Source organism: Carassius gibelio, chromosome B4, assembly GCF_023724105.1.
Source record: "Carassius gibelio isolate Cgi1373 ecotype wild population from Czech Republic chromosome B4, carGib1.2-hapl.c, whole genome shotgun sequence".
NCBI lineage: Eukaryota > Metazoa > Chordata > Actinopteri > Cypriniformes > Cyprinidae > Carassius > Carassius gibelio.
Window position 1 is genome coordinate 7,978,848 of NC_068399.1, and position 19,113 is coordinate 7,997,960.

The 19,113-nt window shown below is 38.4% G+C and overlaps 2 protein-coding genes across 4 annotated transcripts in view; both read left to right on the forward strand.

Annotated features, from left to right (window-relative positions):
* LOC127956046 (zinc finger protein 93-like) overlaps positions 1-2,565 on the forward strand; it is a 235,215-nt gene extending 232,650 nt beyond the window's left edge. Inside the window, exon 2 of the mRNA XM_052553800.1 lies at positions 1,087-2,565. Within this exon, the coding sequence (XP_052409760.1) occupies positions 1,277-2,167 (891 nt within the window). The 5' untranslated portion in view covers positions 1,087-1,276 and the 3' untranslated portion in view covers positions 2,168-2,565. The remainder of the gene's footprint in view (positions 1-1,086) is intronic.
* The window catches only part of LOC127955956 (zinc finger protein 501), a 315,828-nt gene that overhangs the window by 250,339 nt on the left and 46,376 nt on the right, over positions 1-19,113 (forward strand). The gene's annotated exons all lie outside the window — the stretch shown is intronic.

Sequence of the window (19,113 nt, forward strand, 5' to 3'; positions counted from 1 at the left end):
ATAACACCTGAGCAGTGGCACAGACTGATCGACTCCATGCCACGCCGCATTGCTGCAGTAATTCAGGCAAAAGGAGCCCAAACTAAGTATTGAGTGCTGTACATGCTCATACTTTTCATTTTCATACTTTTCAGATTTCTAAGAATCCTTTTTTTGTGTTGGTCTTAAGTAATATTCAAATTTTCTGAGATACTGAATTAAGAATTTTCCTTAGTTGTCAGTTTCACTTTTTGAATGGAATTAGTGAAATAAATCAACTTTTTGATGATATTCTAATTATGACCAGTACCTTTATAATCTATTGTAAACGTGGATGCAATGTGTTCGTTGTGTTATAAATCATCATAATCTTAAAAGCTATAGCTGTAAATATTATATTATAACATGTTGTATCATCTCATGAATATTCATGTTTTTTTAAATAATGCATTATGCATTTATTATAATGGCTTAAGAATAGTCTTATAATGTATTATAAATACAGGCTTCATAGAAAGTGTTACCGTTACATCTATATAGTGCTTTTCTGGGTACTCAAAGCACTTTACATGCAAGGGGGAATCTCCTTGTCCACCACCAGTGTGCAGCGTCCACCTGGATGATGCGACAGAAGCCATATTGCAGTAGAACGCCCAAATACACACCAGCTTATTGGTGGAGAGGAGAAAGAGTGAAGCCAATCAATGTATTGGGTATGATTAGGAAGCCATGATGGTCAGAGGCCAATGGGGAAATTGGGGTAGAATATTAATTCTACTGACAGTTATAAAGTTTCAAGTAGTTTTATATCGTTTTTTGTAATAGAAACAATCTTTAGAATAAAAATGGAGCAGCAAATGGGGGCAATTTTTTTCAATAAAGTTAATGTTGTAGTTGATGAAACATATTGAATAGTTCTCCTTGTAGAAACATTGCGGTTTGTGTATGTTATGTTTTAAAAATGATATTTTTACATTTGCAGGAAGTTTTATTTCATAAAATTGTATCAGAAAGAACCAACTTTTTAGAAATAACATCAAATGAACTGTTTTTGCTTTTATTTTAGAGTTTATTGAAGAAAGAGAGGAGGACAAAAAATGGAGTGAGGTTGAGGAGAAAAATCATGTCAAAACTGGAGAAAAACCTTTGAGAGCTAAGAAAACTTTCACATGCACTCAGTGTGGAAAGAGTTTCACATACAAATGTCATCTTGATTTTCACACGAGATTTCACACTGGAGAGAAACTGTTCACTTGTAAACAATGTGGGAACAGTTTTACACAAAAAAAGAAGCCTTATGGCACATATGAGCGTTCATACTGGAGAAAAACCTTACAAGTGTTCACACTGTGACAAGAGATTCAGTGATTCAGGAGACCTGAAAAAACATGAGAGGATCCACACTGGACCAAAACCTTATGAGTGTTCACACTGTGACAAGACATTCAATAGGATAACAAAACTGAAAACACATGAGAGGATCCACACTGGAGAGAAACCGTACACATGCAATCAATGTAATAAAACATTTTTGAGCGCTTCAGACCTGAAGAAACACCTGACAGTTCATACAAAGGAGAAGCCATATACATGTTATTTGGGTGCAAAGAATTTTTCTAATTTTTCAGTTTTGAAAATACATCAGAAAACATATACTGGTGTAAAAAAGTACAAGTGCTCAGAGTGTGAAATCACTTTTACTTCAGTGGGCAGTTTAAAACAGCATGAGATGATCCACACTGGAGAAAAACCTTATAAGTGTTTACACTGTGACAAGAGATTCACTCAGTCAGGATACCTGAAAATACATGAGATGATCCACACTGGAGAAAAACCTTTTGAGTGTTCACACTGTGACAAGAGATTCACTCAGTCAGGATACCTGAAAAAACATGAGAGGATCCACACTGGAGAGAAACCTTTTGAGTGTTCACACTGTGACAAGAGATTCAATAGGTCAGCAGACCTGAAAAAACATGAGAGGATCCACACTGGAGAGAAACCTTACGAGTGTTCACATTGTGACAAGAGATTCACTCAGTCAGTACACCTGAAAACACACGAGAGGATCCACACTGGAGAGAAACCTTATCACTGCACTGAATGTGGGACGTGCTTCAGTCATTCATCTGCTCTACACATACATACAAAAAACTATCACAGTAAGGCCCCGTACAAACAGAGATGATGCCTTTAGCTGTATATGTACAAATTTTGTATCCTATTGGTGTGTCCTCTAGACGGATCCGGTGTTTTGGCAGCATGAAACTGCGAATTTTTCTTAACTGGTCCCAGAGTGGATCGATCTGATGTGTTTACAATGTGTTTACACTCTGCTTTTGAAGAAATATTGTAATATCATGCTACAGTGTACATTCTGTCAGCTGCAGTTCTGGAGACTCTGATGTGAATGCATGTGATGTTGTACAGTTCAGACAGTGTTAACTCGGCTTTAGAGTTACTCTCAGGGGTCACTGCACTTATTCGCAGACACAAAAGTACAATATTTGCATGTGCTTTAAAGCCTTGCTGGTTAAAAGTTTCATTCATGCGCTGGTCTGATGTATGCCTTTTCTGAGCATCACATACACCCGAAGCGTGCGCACCAAAAAGCCTGTCAAACAGCGCCTGATCTCTGAACTAAGTTATCTTTTGTGCTTATACTGTCAAAACACACAAGGTTAATAAAATCTATTCAAAATAGGGATGCCCAACTGTTTTGTATAATACAGAATTCTCCCGTATTTAAACCATCAGATAACCATTCTGTATGAAAGCTATACAAAACAGTTTGTCCTGTATTCGCAGGTAAACGTTGTATGGCCATCTTAACCATACAAATAACAAATTAATCATTGTTTGCACAAATAATTGTTTGAATTGTGAATGTAGCCTCTCAAGAAAGGCTTTAAGACCTTGCAGAATACTCTGCCGCCTGAACGCTCCCACTTCACTTGTGCTAACGACAATCCACGGAAGAGAATTTGGTCCATGCAATAAAAAATAAAATAAAATAAAAACTTCTTGTCGAATGTCGAACAAAATATTGAGAATAAATTTGTTAAATTACAAGAAAAAAGTTGCTACATTTTGGCAAAAAATAAAATCGAACAAAACTATTTTTTAAGGGTAATAAAATTAAGTGCACAGAGAAAAATCACTCTCTATTCTTGACTTAAAAACAGTTGTATTACAGTTGCTTTAGGTATCAGTTTATATAGTGTTTTATTTTTAGATTTGTTCATTGCATTTCTTGAATGTTCCTGCTAAGTAAATCTTTTATATCTGAAAATAAGCCATTGTTTGTTTTATTAGTTGTTGCAATGTATTGCTATAATTAAATTTACTTTATTTATTGGTTAATGTTTGATTTAGTAATTTATTTTTAAATCCCCTTATTTCTGATTTAAAAAAAAACCACACACACAAAGTAAAGATTATTTAACAGTTTATTGAACATAGAAGGGTGCACACTTTTTATGTTTCTTTGTTTCTTTCTTTGTTATGTTTGCTCTGAGTCCTAGAGTCTCTGAACATGGAGTGAACGGTCACATTCCTTGTGTCACCAACATTTAAGTAAATGTTAAAATGCACATTTTGTTGTGAATCTTTTTGTTATTTGGGATTTCTGTTAAAGTGTTATCTGATTGTTTACTTTTTCATTTTGTTTGGTAGAAGCTACATGGGTATATTTAGAGGTTGTTGGTACTACCCAGTCAGTCGGTTTGAAAAGCTGATTTCAGTTCTTACATTGTATTGTTACTCTGCTAGCAGGGCAGATTTATTCTTTTTGTAGGCCTGTTTTAGTTCAGTTATTTTTCCAATGTTTTAGTTTGAGTTTGCAGGAATTATGTTGAACTGGACTTTTGATATATCTGCTTTTGTGGATTTGATTAACATTTTTGTTATTGTTTTTGTGGAAGAATAAATCAACAATTTTTCCACACAATTGTCCTGCTTGTCCTTGGCTACCACCACAGTATCTTTGTTCTTAATTATTAAGTATTTTTTAAATAAACATACATGGATACAGGTTCTTGAAATTTTCTGGGAAAAAATCTATATTCCCTCTGGTCCGCTATTGTTTTATTTCACCAACACTTCGTGGCCTATGCCTTGATTTATGTTATTTTATGTGCATTTCGTAAGATACTTTGTGTTGTACATTACCATGACATTCAAATGCACACAAAAATACTACGATGGTACCTCAACGTTTCACAGAAACACAGTGAAATTAATGTTGAATTTATTTGCTTGTTAAGATAATGTAAACTCATGAGGCAAGAAAACTTAAAAGCATACTCCTATATCTTAAATCTTCTGGTTACATTAGCCTAAGCTCTTTTCAATAAAATCTATGCAAAATAAGGTTGCCAACCATTCTTTATAATATAGAATTGCCCATATTTAAGCCATGAGAGAATCGTTCTGTAGGAAAGCTATACAAAACACAGTTTGTCCTGTATTCGCAGGAATATGGCGTATGGCCATCTAGACCGTACAAATAACAAATTTCTAATTCTTTTTGCACAAATCATTGTTTGAATTGCGAATGTATCCTCTCAAGTAAGGCTTTAAGACCTTGCAGAATACTCTGCCACCTGAACGCTCCCACTTCACTCATGCTAATGGCAATCCACGGAAGAGGATTAGGGCCATGCAATAAAAAATAAAAAAAATCTTGAGAAAAAGTTATTACATTTTGACAAAAAGAAAATTAAATAAAATGTTGCGAATAATTAAATTGAGGAATAACTTGAGAATAACATTCATTTTATGCTTATTTAATCTAATTGGACAGCATTATTCAGTGGTGAAAGTTAGAATAATGCACGGGGTATTGTATTTTACGATCGAACCAGTCTTTTGCCAAACTCACTTTTCTTCCTTTTTTCATCTAATATCACATCTGAAAAGTGTAAGTCAATTGCTTAACAAGTGTTTAATAGTAATGTATTAATAAGGGGTGGGCTGGTAATGGAGTAACGAGACAGAAGTGTTTGGTGACAGCTCTATAAGATTGATGGAAAATACCCACCAAAACTCAACGATATATAATAGGCAAGGCAAGGCAAGTTTATTTATATAGCACATTTCGTACACGATGGTAATTCAAAGTGCTTTACATAAAAGAAAGTAAAATAATCATGAAGAAAAATAATAAAAATAAAACAAGTAATTTTAAAACTTTTAAAATGATTAAAACATTTAAAAACAGAAAATGATTTTACATAAAAATAATAATAATAAAACATAAAACAGTGAAAATATAGTGCAATCAGTTCGGACATTGCACAGTGCTCATTCAACAAATGCACAGCTAAAAAGATGTGTTTTGAGTCTAGATTTAAATTTGACTAGTGTTTTAGCACATCTGATCTCTTCTGGAAGCTGATTCCAACTGCGGGCAGCATAGTAACTAAAGGCAGACTCCCCTTGTTTTGTGTGAACCCTTGGTATTTCTAACTGACTTGATCCTAGTGATCTGAGTGCTCTGTTAGGTTTATATTCAGTGAACATATCTGCAATATATTTCGGTCCTAGGTCATTTAGTGACTTATATACGAGTGTAAAAGCACTTTAAAATCAATCCTAAATGTAACTGGAAGCCAGTGTAAGGACCTGAGGACTGGTGTGATATGCTCGGATTTTCTGGTTCTAGTCAGAATCCTGACAGCAGTGTTCTGGATGAGCTGCAGCTGTCTAATGGTCTTTTTGGGAAGGCTGGTGAGGAGCCCATTACAATAGTCCACCCTGCTGGTGATAAAGGCATGAACAAGTTTCTCCAAGTCTTGACTGGAAACAAAACATCTAATTCTTGCGATGTTTTTTAAATGATAGTATGCTGATTTAGTTACTGCTTTGACATGACTACTGAAACTAAGGTCTGTCTCCAGAATCACACCAAGATTCCTGACTTGATTTTTAGTTGTTTGACCCCTAGAGTCAAGGTATGCATTCACCTTGAACACTTCATCTTTGTTTCCAAATGCAATGACTTCAGTTTTTTCCTTGTTTAACTGAAGAAAGTTCTGGCACATCCAATTATTAATTTCATCAATGCATTGGCAGAGGGAGTCAATGGGGCTGTAGTCATTTGGAGATAAGGCAAGGTAAATCTGGGTATCATCAGCATAGCTGTGATAGGCAATTTGGTTCTTTCTCATTATTTGACTTAGTGGAAGCATATACAGGCTAAACAAGAGCGGTTCAAGAATTGACCCTTGTGGGACTCACTTAGACCTATGCTCTCCTAGACTCACATAATAGCCTCTCCCTTCTAAGTTTGATCTGAACCATTTGAGTACCATCCCAGAAAGCCCGACCCAGTTTTCCAGTCTCCCTAGTAGTATGTTATGATCGACAGTGTCAAACGCAGCACTGAGATCTAGCAATACCAGCACTGATATTTTGCCAGAGTCACAATTTACGCGAATATCATTTATTATCTTAATGAGTGCTGTCTCTGTGCTGTGATGTGGTCAGAAACCAGATTGAAAATTGTCCAGGTATCCATTTGAGTTTAAGTATTTGTTCAGCTGATTAAAAACTACCTTTTCTATAATTTTGCCTATAAAAGGAAGATTAGATATTGGTCTAAAATTGCTCAAAATTGTGTTATCAAGATTGGTCTTTTTCAGGAGGGGCTTTACAATTGCAGTTTTTAGGGAGTTTGGAAATGTCCCAGAAAGAAGTGAGGCATTCACCACTTCTAAGAGATCTGCTTTTAAGCAGTCAAGCACACTTTTGAAAGAAGATGTGGGAAGTGTGTCAAGACAACAGGTTGATGATTTTAGTTGCTGCACTATGTCTTCCAGAATTTTACTATCAATTTTTTCAAAAATAGACATAGTATCTTTTTGATATTTTGGCCGAATCTGTCTGACCTCTGCATTACTTGAGGATGTGCTAATCGCCTTCCTGATAATTATGATATTCTCAGAAAAGAAAGAAGCAAACTCATTGCATTTGCTGTCTGATAGCATATCAGTGGGAATCTGACTTGGGGGGGTTTGTCAGTCTCTCAACAGTGGCAAAAAGAGTACGAGTGTTATTTAAGTTACTATTTATAAGGTTTGAGAAGAAGTTCTGTCTAGCTGTGGCTAGTTTCACATTAAAAGCATGAAGGATGTCTTTATAGATGCTATAGTGAATTTCAAGTTTCGTCTTCCTCCACATCCGCTCGGCTTTTCTGCATTGTCTTTTCATAGTCTGAACTGCTATTGATCTTCTCCAAACTGATTTCTGTCTGTTTGTTTTCTTACTGACTATTATTGGTGCAATATCATCAATAACATTCTTAACTTTTGAGTTGAAGGAATCAAGGAGAATATCAACAGAGTCTGCAGAAATGCTTGGTGTAAAAGATATAGCCTCCATAAATAGTACACTTGTGTTCTCGTTAATGCATCTCCTTCTGACAGAGACAGATCTAGATTCAGTGGTAGCAGAGATCAATATATCAAAGAAAATACAGAAGTGATCAGATAGTGCTACGTCCTTAATAACAATGGATGAGATGTTTAGACCCCTACTGATGATTAGATCCAGAGTGTGTCCACCTTTGTGTGTGGGTCCATGCACATGCTGAATCAGGTCAAAGGGTGTTTAGAACCGTTATCATTTCTTTTGTAGTTTTGTTTTCTGCATTATCTATGTGAATATTAAAATCCCCTGCAATTGCAAAACAGTCAAACTCTGAGGAAATTATTGATAACATTTCTGTGACCTCTTCAACAAAGGCTGGAGAGTATTTTGGAGGCCTGTAAATAATAATAAACAGAATGCGTGGAGCACCATGAAGTTAGGAGGGGCTGCTTCATTTAGGATTGTTGCACTGCACCTGTCTTCTAGCCATGTTTCATTTAGAAACATAAAATCCAGATTGTTTGTGGTTATAAAGTCATTGATTAGAAATGATTTATTTTTTAGTGAGCAAATGTTTAAAAGTGCTAGCTTGATGGCAGTGCTTTGTGTCTTTACATCAATCTTAGTTTGATGCATAATAGGCCGCAGATTAGATGAGTTTGCCCTTCGGCTTGAGAAGGCCTTAGACTTTCTATCACGTGATAAAACTGAAATAGAGACAGCTACAGGCTCACTGGGTTCCCGCTTGTTCAGTAGGCATTTGTCAATGTTGCTGCAATTAGAGCGGGGACCCGACACATATCACTGAGAGCTGCTATCAGTTGTTCTTGGTTCACCTTCAGCAGATAGAGGGTTTGGGCATTGGCATTGTGGCAGCGGTCGGAGAGCTCTCATAGGAACAGGGCCCACAGGCTTTGGTGGTTGGGGGGCCCGCCGTTTTTTAGTTGATATCTGCGGGCTAGCAGTGAATGAGTGGGAGAGTTTAGTCCCAACATACACCAATTCCTCCATTTTCTGTGAGAAGCACAGAAGTGGAGATGCTGGAGAGAGGGATAATGTGTCTGGTGAGATGGGCTGTGTCTCTGGTGTTTCCGGTGGCTGTGATGTGTTGTCCTGGCTTCCCTGGCTGTTTTCCAGAAAGTCGTACTTGGGTGGTGAATCTTGTAGCTGTTTTGATACATCACAGTCTGTCTGTGAGGAGCTCTGTTGGCAGGGCTCAGCAGGGATAGTGTCTATCAGCAGTGCTTGTATTGGCTGCGTGGTGTTATCAGTGTCCTTGTGGGATATGTCAACCACATGATGACTCGGACCCGGTGTGTGTGTGCTGAATGGATTGACACACTCTGCTGAAGGATGACGAAGGGAAAAGTAGATATTGTCATTAAAGACTCTTGCACCAAGTTTGTTTGGGTGGAGGCCATCCGGTTTAAACAATTGTCTATGGCCCCAGAAAAGATTGAAGTTGGCGATGAAATTTACTCCTTTTATATAACAAGATCGTTGTAGCCAGCCCAAGCAACCGTGAAAACATATTTGTTCCCCTTGCTGGGAGTGGTCCACTGATGAACGACTGAACTTTGAGTCTTTGAAGTGTTTCAAAGAGTTCAATGAAGTCCTTCTTAAGGAGTTCTGACTGCTCTTTCCGAATATCATTCTTTCCCACATGGATGATGATTTGATTTGCAGTCTTGTGCTTCATCAGAATGTTCTGAAGTTCCTTGTTCACTCAGAGACCGTTGCTTGAGGAAGGCAGCATGTTGTTGTAGTCCTGCTACGGATGTTTCTGATAACAGAGTCACCCACTATCAGAGTCCTTGGCTCGGTTGCGCTCTGAGCTGAAAGCCGCTGTCTGCTCGTCCTTGAGCCCCTGTTAGTAGCGGTGTTTGCTGCTGGCTGATCAGATCCATGTTTAAATACATTTGGGGATTCCTCACCCACATTTATTAAATCTTGAAATCTCTTCTCCAGATGTATAGGGGTGGTAGAATACCAGTATTTACAAGCCTTGTCATAGTCGAATCTGGGGTAGAGGAAGCTATGGCAGCAATACGAGAAACCCAGTTCCTTTGGGTCTTGCTCCCTGTTTGTGCCAACGATTGGTGTGGTGATCAGATACGGCTTGTTCCTCTACACTTGGTATAAACTGCTGTTTGCTGAGGGGCTCCATGACGACGGTCTGCTAAGTGTTCCGTCTGTTTTGGAAGTCCAGAAAGTAACTTTGTTTCAAGAATCACAATCCTTTGTAGAAGTTTACAGCAGTTCATGCAACAAGTAGATCCAACAGGAGGCATTTTCTCTCTCTTCTGTTTGGTAGGCAGTTGTTTCCCCATCTCCGGAATGTAAGCTGTTCGCAGTGGGAGACAAAGTCTTCTTTTTGTAGTATTATTCCAGTCCCAGTGTTTCTAGTTTTAGCGTTTGTGCCAAAAAAAAATTTTTGAGCACTGTGCTAATCTGCTGAAGTAAAAATTTAAGAAAAATCTGAGAAAAGTACAGAAATAAGAAGCAAAGCGCAGAGCAGTAAGCTAGAACGTCCGAACGGTAGCAAAGCCGGAAGCAATACTCAAATGAGCAATACTCAACCCCACTCAAATGCTTACCTTCCTTTATTATAATACAATAATAAAGGAAGGTAAGCATTTGAGTGGGGTTCAAAACATTAAAGCCAAAACGACACAAAATACCCAAAGGAGACAAATTAATAACCGCGACAAAAGCTAGCAACACAGCCGAGCAAGCAAGCACAAGCCCAGGTGGAACTAACAAAACCTTGAGCGCTATATTGGAAGCAATAGAAACACTTAAATTCAAACTGAAGGAGGACAATAACAAACTAAGGGAGTAAATTAATACCCTGCACTAGGAGATGGGTAATAAACTTTACAATCTGACGTAGGAAGTGAGAGACCTGACTGAAAGAATGGAAGAAGTGGAGAATCGCGTGGGACGTGTTGAGGACATGACACTGGATTTGACTTAAGTGCTGACTTAAAGCATTAAGCGACAGAGGAGTAACCAAAACAAACTGACTCATCTCGAAATCCAGATCGTGAAGGAACAACATTCGCTTTTTCGGAATGTCCTCAAGCGTGAATTACATTTTCCAGTGGACTTTGATCTTAAAATTCAGCGAGCCCACAGTCTCTTCGCAGCCAAGCACCAAACCTAGGCTAATTTTGAGTTTAGGAGCCTGATGGCCTGGGAGAAGAAACTCCTCCTGATTCTCTCGGTTTTAGCCATCAGGCTACAGAAGCGCTTACCAGATGGCAGCAAAGTGAAAAGATGGTTATTGGGGTGAATGGAGTCCTTGATGATTTTAACAGCTCTGCTTTTGCAGAGTTTGAGGTAGATGTCCTGCAGAGAGGGGAGAGCAGACCCTGAGATGCGCTCAGCTAAGCGCACAACTCTCTGCAGGGCTTTGCAGTCTTGACTGGAGCTGTTCCCATACCACACTGAGATACACTGAGTCAATACACTTTCTATGGCCCCTGAATAGAACATTTTAAGAATTGCTGGTGAGACCCTGAATTTCCTCAGCTGTCTCAGATAGTAGTCTTTGCCTGGCTTTATTAACCTGTGTTTGAATGTGGGTAGTCCAAGTTAGGTCCTCAGAGATGTTTACACCAAGGTACTTGAATCTCCTCACCCTCTTCACAGGGGTCCCGCTGATTCAATTCAATTCAAGTTTATTTGTATAGCGCTTTTTACAATACAAATCGTTACAAAGCAACTTTACAGAAAATTATGTTTCTACAATTTTTAGTAATAGCTTATAAGTGGTAACTGTCAGTTTGTGCACGTATGACAGGATTTGTAGAAAAATTAATATAAGACGTAGTCAGCCAGATGATGAAAATGATTAATATTATTAATAATTAATAATGATTATATGATGCAGTCACACTTGTAGCAATATTTGTTAGTTCTGTTTGTTGATTCAGGGTTAGCATCATCTGAGGTCCTCTGAGGGGCCAGCATCATCTCTTCTCAGGTATTCTGGATCCTGACTGGAGCTTGTGTAAATCCTAATATAGAAACAAATAGAGACATCATTAGCATAGCTGCTGATCCAACAAAGTAAAATTAATTAGTTTAACCCAAGCTAAAGAATAAAAATGCGCATTTGATCAGATGCAACTATACTCACAATTTAAGATACATTATTTGAATGCTTGGTGAAAGAGATGTGTTTTTAATCTAGATTTAAACAGAGAGAGTGTGTCTGAACCCCGAACATTATCAGGAAGGCTATTCCAGAGTTTGGGAGCCAAATGTGAAAAAGCTCTACCTCCTTTAGTGGACTTTGCTATCCTAGGAACTACCAAAAGTCCAGCGTTTTGTGACCTTAGGGAGCGTGATGGATTGTAATGTGGGAGAAGGCTAGTTAGGTACGCAGGAGCTAAACCATTTAGGGCCTTATAGGTAAGTAATGATCATTTGTAACTGATACAGAACTTAATAGGTAACCAGTGCAGAGACTGTAAAATTGGGGTAATATGATCATATTTTCTTGACCTGGTGAGGACTCTAGCTGCTGCATTTTGGACTACCTGTAGCTTGTTTATTGAAGAAGCAGGACAAACACCTAGAAGTGCATTACAATAGTCCAGTCTAGAGGTCATGAATGCATGAACTAGCTTTTCTGCATGAGAATCAGACAACATGTTTCGTAGCTTGGCAATGTTTCTAAGATGGAAGAATGCAGTTTTTGTAACATGGGAAATATGATTTTCAATAGACAAGTTGCTGTCTAATATTACACCCAGATTTTTGACTGTAGAGGAAGTAACAGTACATCCGTCTAGTTGCAGATTGTAATCCTGCAGATTGTAATTCTGTGTAGTGTTTTTTGTTGTAATAATTAATATCTCTGTCTTATCTGAATTTAATTGGAGAAAATTATTGGTCATCCAATCTTTTACATTCTTAACACACTCTTTTAGCTTAGACAATTTAGAAGTTTCATCTGGTCTCGTTGAGATATATAACTGAGTATCATCAGCATAACAGTGGAAGCTAATTCCGTATTTTCTAATAATATTACCAAGGGGCAACATGTATATTGAAATTAGAAGGGGACCTAGGACAGATCCTTGTGGCACTCCATATTTTACTGATGATAAATGAGATGACTTCCCATTTAAGTAAACAAAATGGTAGTGATTGGACAGGTAGGATCTAAACCATCTTAGAGCCTGCCCTCGAATACCTGTATAGTTTTGTAATCGATCTATGAGTAAGTCATGATCTATGGTGTCGAACGCCTAGAAAGGCTAGAAATGAGATGCAGCCTTGATCTGATGCAATAAGCAGGGGCCTCATTTATAAAACTTTGCGTAGATTTCATCCTTAAAGTGTGCGTACGCACTTAAAGCAGAATTTACGTACGCACAAAAGATTTCAGATTTATAAAACCGTACGTACGCCAGAACCTTCGCAAGGTTCACTTTATAAATCAAAATTATCTGAATATTGTGCGCCGGTGCACGTGCTTATAGCTTACCCCAATCTCCTCCCGAAATAACCATATTTGGAGGTTAAGACCGCCTATTTTGAATATGCATTATCTCCCTGCATATTAATATGACCGATTATTGTCATTTATCTATTTGGCTAAAAATGGAAGAACAGAAACGAAAACAAAAAAAAGAAACTTCACCGACTGCAAGATGGAGGTACTGCTGTCTGAGGTGGAGGGCCGAAAAAATTTGCGGTGACGATGGTAATTGATTTATCTACACATTATGTACGCTTTTGTCTGTTTAAAATTCTGCTTTTTTGTTGTGGATAATTTAAGTGGAAAGTCCTAAAATATCCAAGTGACAAATCTAGCAATAGATGCAGCTGCCCTTAAGATATACGTTTATTAAAATAGTCAATTTTCCTGTTTATTCATATGCTAAAAATTTTACTTAAAAAGACAAAAGCAAGTCATCAAGTGCACATTTTATTTCACATATTTACAGATATGCAATACAACCTTTATTTAATTAAACATTTTTTAAAGGGGGGGGGGGGGGGGTTGAATGCTCATTTTCACTCAATATCCTGTTAATCTTGAGTACCTATAGAGTAGTACTGCATCCTTCATAACTCCAAAAATTATTTAGTTTTATTATATTCATAAGAGAAAGATAGTCTGTACCGATTTTTCCCGGAAAAACACGAGCGCCTGGAGGCGTGACGTGTGGGCGGAGCTAAAGAATCACGAGCGCCAGTAGGCTTTTGCGTTGAGAGCGTTTGGAAGCTGTGACAGTTGTGAAGGCTGAAACTGAACGAGAGCAGCAGCAGCAACGACTCGCTCCGAGCGGGGCTCGAACCCGGGTCTCCGATGGGAGGCGGGCGCACTTACAAGGAGGCAGAGATATTTTAAGCAGTTTTACTCACCGCCTGTGGTTCCAACACACAATCGTGACCCTTTTTCGTTGGGATTGCATCATCCTTAAGAAATAAACGATACACAAATCCGTTGTCAAACTGGGCTTTGTTTGTAAAACAAGCATTTTAGAAATGAAGGGAACAAACACAAACACTTGCACAACTCCGTTGATGCTCTGTAAAAATAAACTCCATCCACTGGTCCCTTGATGCTGTTTTTTCTTTGGTAATCTGTGCAGGGTTGTCTTGCCCTGGCAACCAAAAACACACTCCTTTTGTGACATTTCGCGACACTCTCGCTCTGATCAGTGATTGTCTGTGCTCAGCCTCTCAGTGCTCTGCCATACGGGAGCGCGCGCTCTTCCGGCAAACGTGCCCTCAGGACCCATATAAGGAAATTCCGCTCCATCTAACGTCACACAGAGCCATACTCGAAAAAAACTTTCCGAAACTTGTGACAAACCGTACAACGTACAACTTAATTTTTGAAACTTTGTCCATGTTTAGCATGGGAATCCAACTCTTTAACAGTGTAAAAAACTCAGTATGCATGAAATAGCATTTCACCCCCCCTTTAATGATTAAAGGAACAGTTAATCCTGGAATGCCTTCAAGCCCGGTGAGTGGTCCAAGTGGGGTAGACAAGGGATGTAGGCTTAGATACTACGTGTAACCGCCGCCGCCATCCTGTGTGCCTCCAATGTCCAGTGTGCCGCCATCATCAAATGCCCAAGCAACCCCATCCTGTGCGCAATCCAGGGCATCATCATCATCCTTTGTGCCACCACCGAGCGCTGGTAACTCAAGGCATGTACTGACGGAAGAAGTAATGCAGACCCAACGTCACATGGTTCATGCTGTTAATGCGGTGTGTTCTGAACTGAAAGAAATAAAACAATTTTATACAATTATACAATTATAGCAGTTTTCGCACTGTTCCATGCGATATAATTAATTTTAGTGTATGATTAAAACGATGAGTGGGCTCGGTGACATTTTGCTTGACTCCAAAAGAGTTTATTAGGTCAGTAAACACAAGTCCTAATGCATCATTTGTATCATCAACGTGAAAGCGTGGTCCCGCTGATCATAAGAGTATAGGGCTGCTGCTGTCTCTTCCTGAAGTCCACAATCAACACTTTAGTTTTGCTCATATTCAGAAAGAAATCGTTGTCCTGGCACCATGATGTTAGTTTCTCTACATCCTCCAAGTATGCGGTCTTATTATTGTTGTGAATGAGGCCAAGAACCACAGTACCATCACCAAATTTGATTATAGATGTGGAGCTGTGCTAAGACACGCAGTCATGTGTGTAGAGAGAGTAGAGCAGGGGACTCAGGACACAGCCCTGTGGGGCTCCTACGTTCAGGGTGATGGAGATGGAGGTGCCTACTTTCAACACTTTAGGTCTGCCGGTGTGGAACTCAGGAATCCATTTGCAGAGAGGGAAGAGTGCAGGATGTGAGATCTGTTGGGGCAATCTGAAGAGGGTCCAAAGCATCCAAAATGGAGGAGCAAATGTAGTTTTTAACCAGTCCCTCAAATTCATTCTTGACTATTGATATGAGGGCAACTGGACGGTAGTCATTCAGACAAGAGAGTTTATTGTTCTTAGGCACAGGGATGTTTCACAGGGATTTTTGAAGGAGGTTGGAACCATTGAGGTAGCAAGGGGCTCATTAAAAATAGATGTAAACAAACCAGCGAGCTGATCAGCGCAGGACCTCAGAACACAACCAGAAATCCCATCAGGTCCGGCTGCTTTCCTGATGTTCTCTTGCTTTAGAACCCTCCGAACCTCGTCCTGCGACACGGTGATCATATGATCATCACTGCTTTGACTGCTGCTTCCTGACGTTCTGATCGGCAGACTCACGCTTCTTAGATTGCTTTCAAATTGGCCATAGAAAGTGTTTAGCTCTGCTCTCACCTCTAAAGGATTTATCTTCAAAGGCACAGATGGTCCTTAGTCCTTGCCACATGTGTCTGAAGTCATTTAGCTGGAAATGTCAAGTCACCTTTATTTATATAGCGCTTTAAACAAAATACATTGCGTCAAAGCAACTTAACAACATTCATTAGGAAAACAGTGTGTCAATCATGCAAAATGACAGTTGAAGGCAGTTCATCATTGAATTCAGTGATGTCATCTCTGTTCAGTTTAAATTGTGTCTGTGCATTCATTTGCAATCAAGTCAACAATATCGTTGAAGATTAAGTGACCCCAACTAAGCAAGCCCTCTGGTGACTCTATTCGTTCCCTGTATCTGTGTTTTGCGGCTCTTACTGCGCGTCTGAGAGCATAGCTCAATGCTTTGTACTCGCTCATGATTCCCGAGAGAAGACCGGCATTGTGAGCAGCAGTGCATTTGTTTACTGCAGCACTGATTGTTCTGTCCACCCACGGTTTCTGATTTGAGAAGGTCCTTATAGATATGGTTTCAGTTGCTTTCTCTGCTAGCGTGTTAACAAAGCTTAATGCTACCTCATATTTTCAAACTCGCTAACATCAGATGAACTTGCCCGAAACATGTCCCAGTCTACGTCATCAATAGCTGCCTGTAGCATGGCTTCAGAGTAAGTGGACCATCGTGTCCCCACCCTCTGCACCAGGGGATCTTGAACGAGCCTTTGTTTATATTCCGGTGTGAGGAAAATGGCGGCATGGTCCGATTTACCGAAAGCCAGTAGTGACCGAGCTTTGTAGGCATTCTTAAACTGAGTGTAGCAATGATCCAGTGTGTTCAGTCTTCTGGTAGGACAGGATACTTGTTGGTTAAAATATCAGACATGGCAAATGAGGAGACAGAAAAGAAACAAAACAAATCTTTTATGAATCAGGGGCCTGTACCATGAAGCTGGATTAGGTGGCAAATTTTTTTCCTTTTTGTTTTCTCGTTATAACGACTTAATTTTCTCGTTATAATGACTTATTTTTCTCGTTATCTCGACATAACGAAGTTCGTTTTCTCGTTATAATGACTTATTTTTCTCGTTATCTCGACATAACAAAAGTTTGTTTTCTCATTATAACGACATGACAGTTTTACTGTTGCTATAGTAACGAACTCAACTTTGACAGGCATCTGATGGACAACCATGCACGCGCTCTTACTGTAGCCTATATTTCAGCAAATTTAGCTTCGCCTAGGTAATAACGTCTACAATACTGTATATAAATAAAGGCTGATCAATCACTGTTGATTTTTTCAGAGACAGTACAACCAACGTTTTGTTTTTGTAATTAACATGTTTAAATGGCAACATCGCGAAATTAGAGCTGCTTGGATTAAACTCACTTTTCATTTTCCCTTTATTTGAAATAAAATTACATATCATTTGTAATTTGTAGTAGTCATTATATGATGTAGCAGATATCATGTGTGTTACAAGCTTCTGTTTGAAAAGAGCGTCCATGTGTACGTGTAGTGTGTGTGTGTGTGTAGAAAAAACTATTACAACATTATAGAACAAAACGAATGAATTAAATAAGCCTATGGATTTTAAATGTACATCACATTTCTCATCAATGTGGTTAACAATAAAGATTAGTAATAAGGAAAAGAAGCACATCAGCCTACATCGTTAAATCCCGTCCTACTGTAAATAAACAGAATACAGTGATGTCAACCTTGGTTTTGATAAGCAGTTATTTTATGACACAGAACACGTTGGTGAAACTCATGCATCTAGCAGGAACTTAATACACAAAATATTCATATTGATTCAAGCATTTAACATTTATGAATTAATTAAATGTCAGTAATGAAGACTGCACAAATTATAGCGATCACGAGGAAGGTCCGCGTACAGTAAAGTGGATAGTGTACAACACCTCATCAGTTATATTCAGGTCTATAGTGGCACCTGCTGGCGCAGTTTTGTAACTTCTTAGAGAAAATTAAGTCTTTATAACGAGAAAACGAACTTCGTTGTCGAGAAAACGAACTTCGTTTTGTCGAAAATGAGAAAATGAAGTTGTTATAATGAGAAAACGAACTTCGTTATGTCGAGAAACCGAGAAAATTAAGTCGTTATAACGAGCAAACAAGAAGAAAAAATATTATAATGCATGGCTGCTTAGAACTTGATATTTCATTTATATTTTGTGTAAATTCATGTTTAAATTTAAAATTGTGACTCAAAGCACACTTAGTAATTAACCTCTGCTGCATTTTGAATCAAAAATCACATTTAAAAACAAATAGAGCTTGGGAAACTACGTCACTGCGCATTGCATTCTGGGTAGTCGCGACCATGTTTTGGAACACGCTCATCAGTAAAAGTGAAAGTGAAAGTGACATGACATACAGATCAATTGTAAGATTACATATAAAGAAAAACTCAACAAGGAAGCAAAGATGCGGTATTTAGAAAAAAATCAAGACAATCAACGAACTCAATCTGCACGAACACAAAGAGTGGTCGGATGATCTTAAAGAGCTGCCGCTCGTAACCTTCCCCAATGTGTTTTCTTACCTTGTTTGTAGTGTCAGAGCGTACACCTCTGATCAGTTTAAAAATGATAAATCTCTCGAGTCTCACCTGCAATTTACAAATGGATGGGTGCAGAACCTTCAAATTTTCCGCGTCAACAAGCGGAAGACTGTTGTCTCCTCAAAGGTCTTGAATTAATCAATTTTAACAATTGTCTTTGTATGTACCTTTTTCACTTATTACATTATCTATTTTCTTGATACTTGAAGGTTACTGTACTATACTTGAAGGATACTTGAAGTGCACTGAACTTTTTTTTTCAATTTTCACTGCCCTACCTGTGGTCTTGATACTTGTTTACCTAATTACCTTTTATGTGTTACACTGCCCCTTTACTTTTTATTATGCGTTATTGTAAACTGTACAAATTAACCTCAGTGTGTTATGATGCACAAATAAAGAGATGCAGAATTGGTCAATTTTGCCGTTTATTACTTTAATAGGTGGTATGCAATATGCATAACACTGATAATGCAGGAGATGTTGTTCATGCATAGGTAACATTTAATGTCTGTCAAATCGATTAATCACATCCAAAAAAAAGTTGTTTATATAACGTACATTTCTGTATATTTATATATATATATATATATATATATATATATATATATATATATATAAATGCACATACATACGTGTGTATATATCAGACCAAAGGGACAATCCTTCTTTTCCTTCTTACTGCTGCTAACCAAGCTATGTGACGATGCTTTGTTAACTCGGAGACCTGAGATCAAGGTGCGGTTTTCCAGCGGGAAAGCTGAAAAATCTCACTCCATTCAAATTATTTTTCCATGCCGGTCATGAGTACGAGTATGGCAGTTAATTACACAACAAGCTTTTACCATTGTAACTTATTTTTTAGCTGTAGAGAGCAAACAAAACAGTAT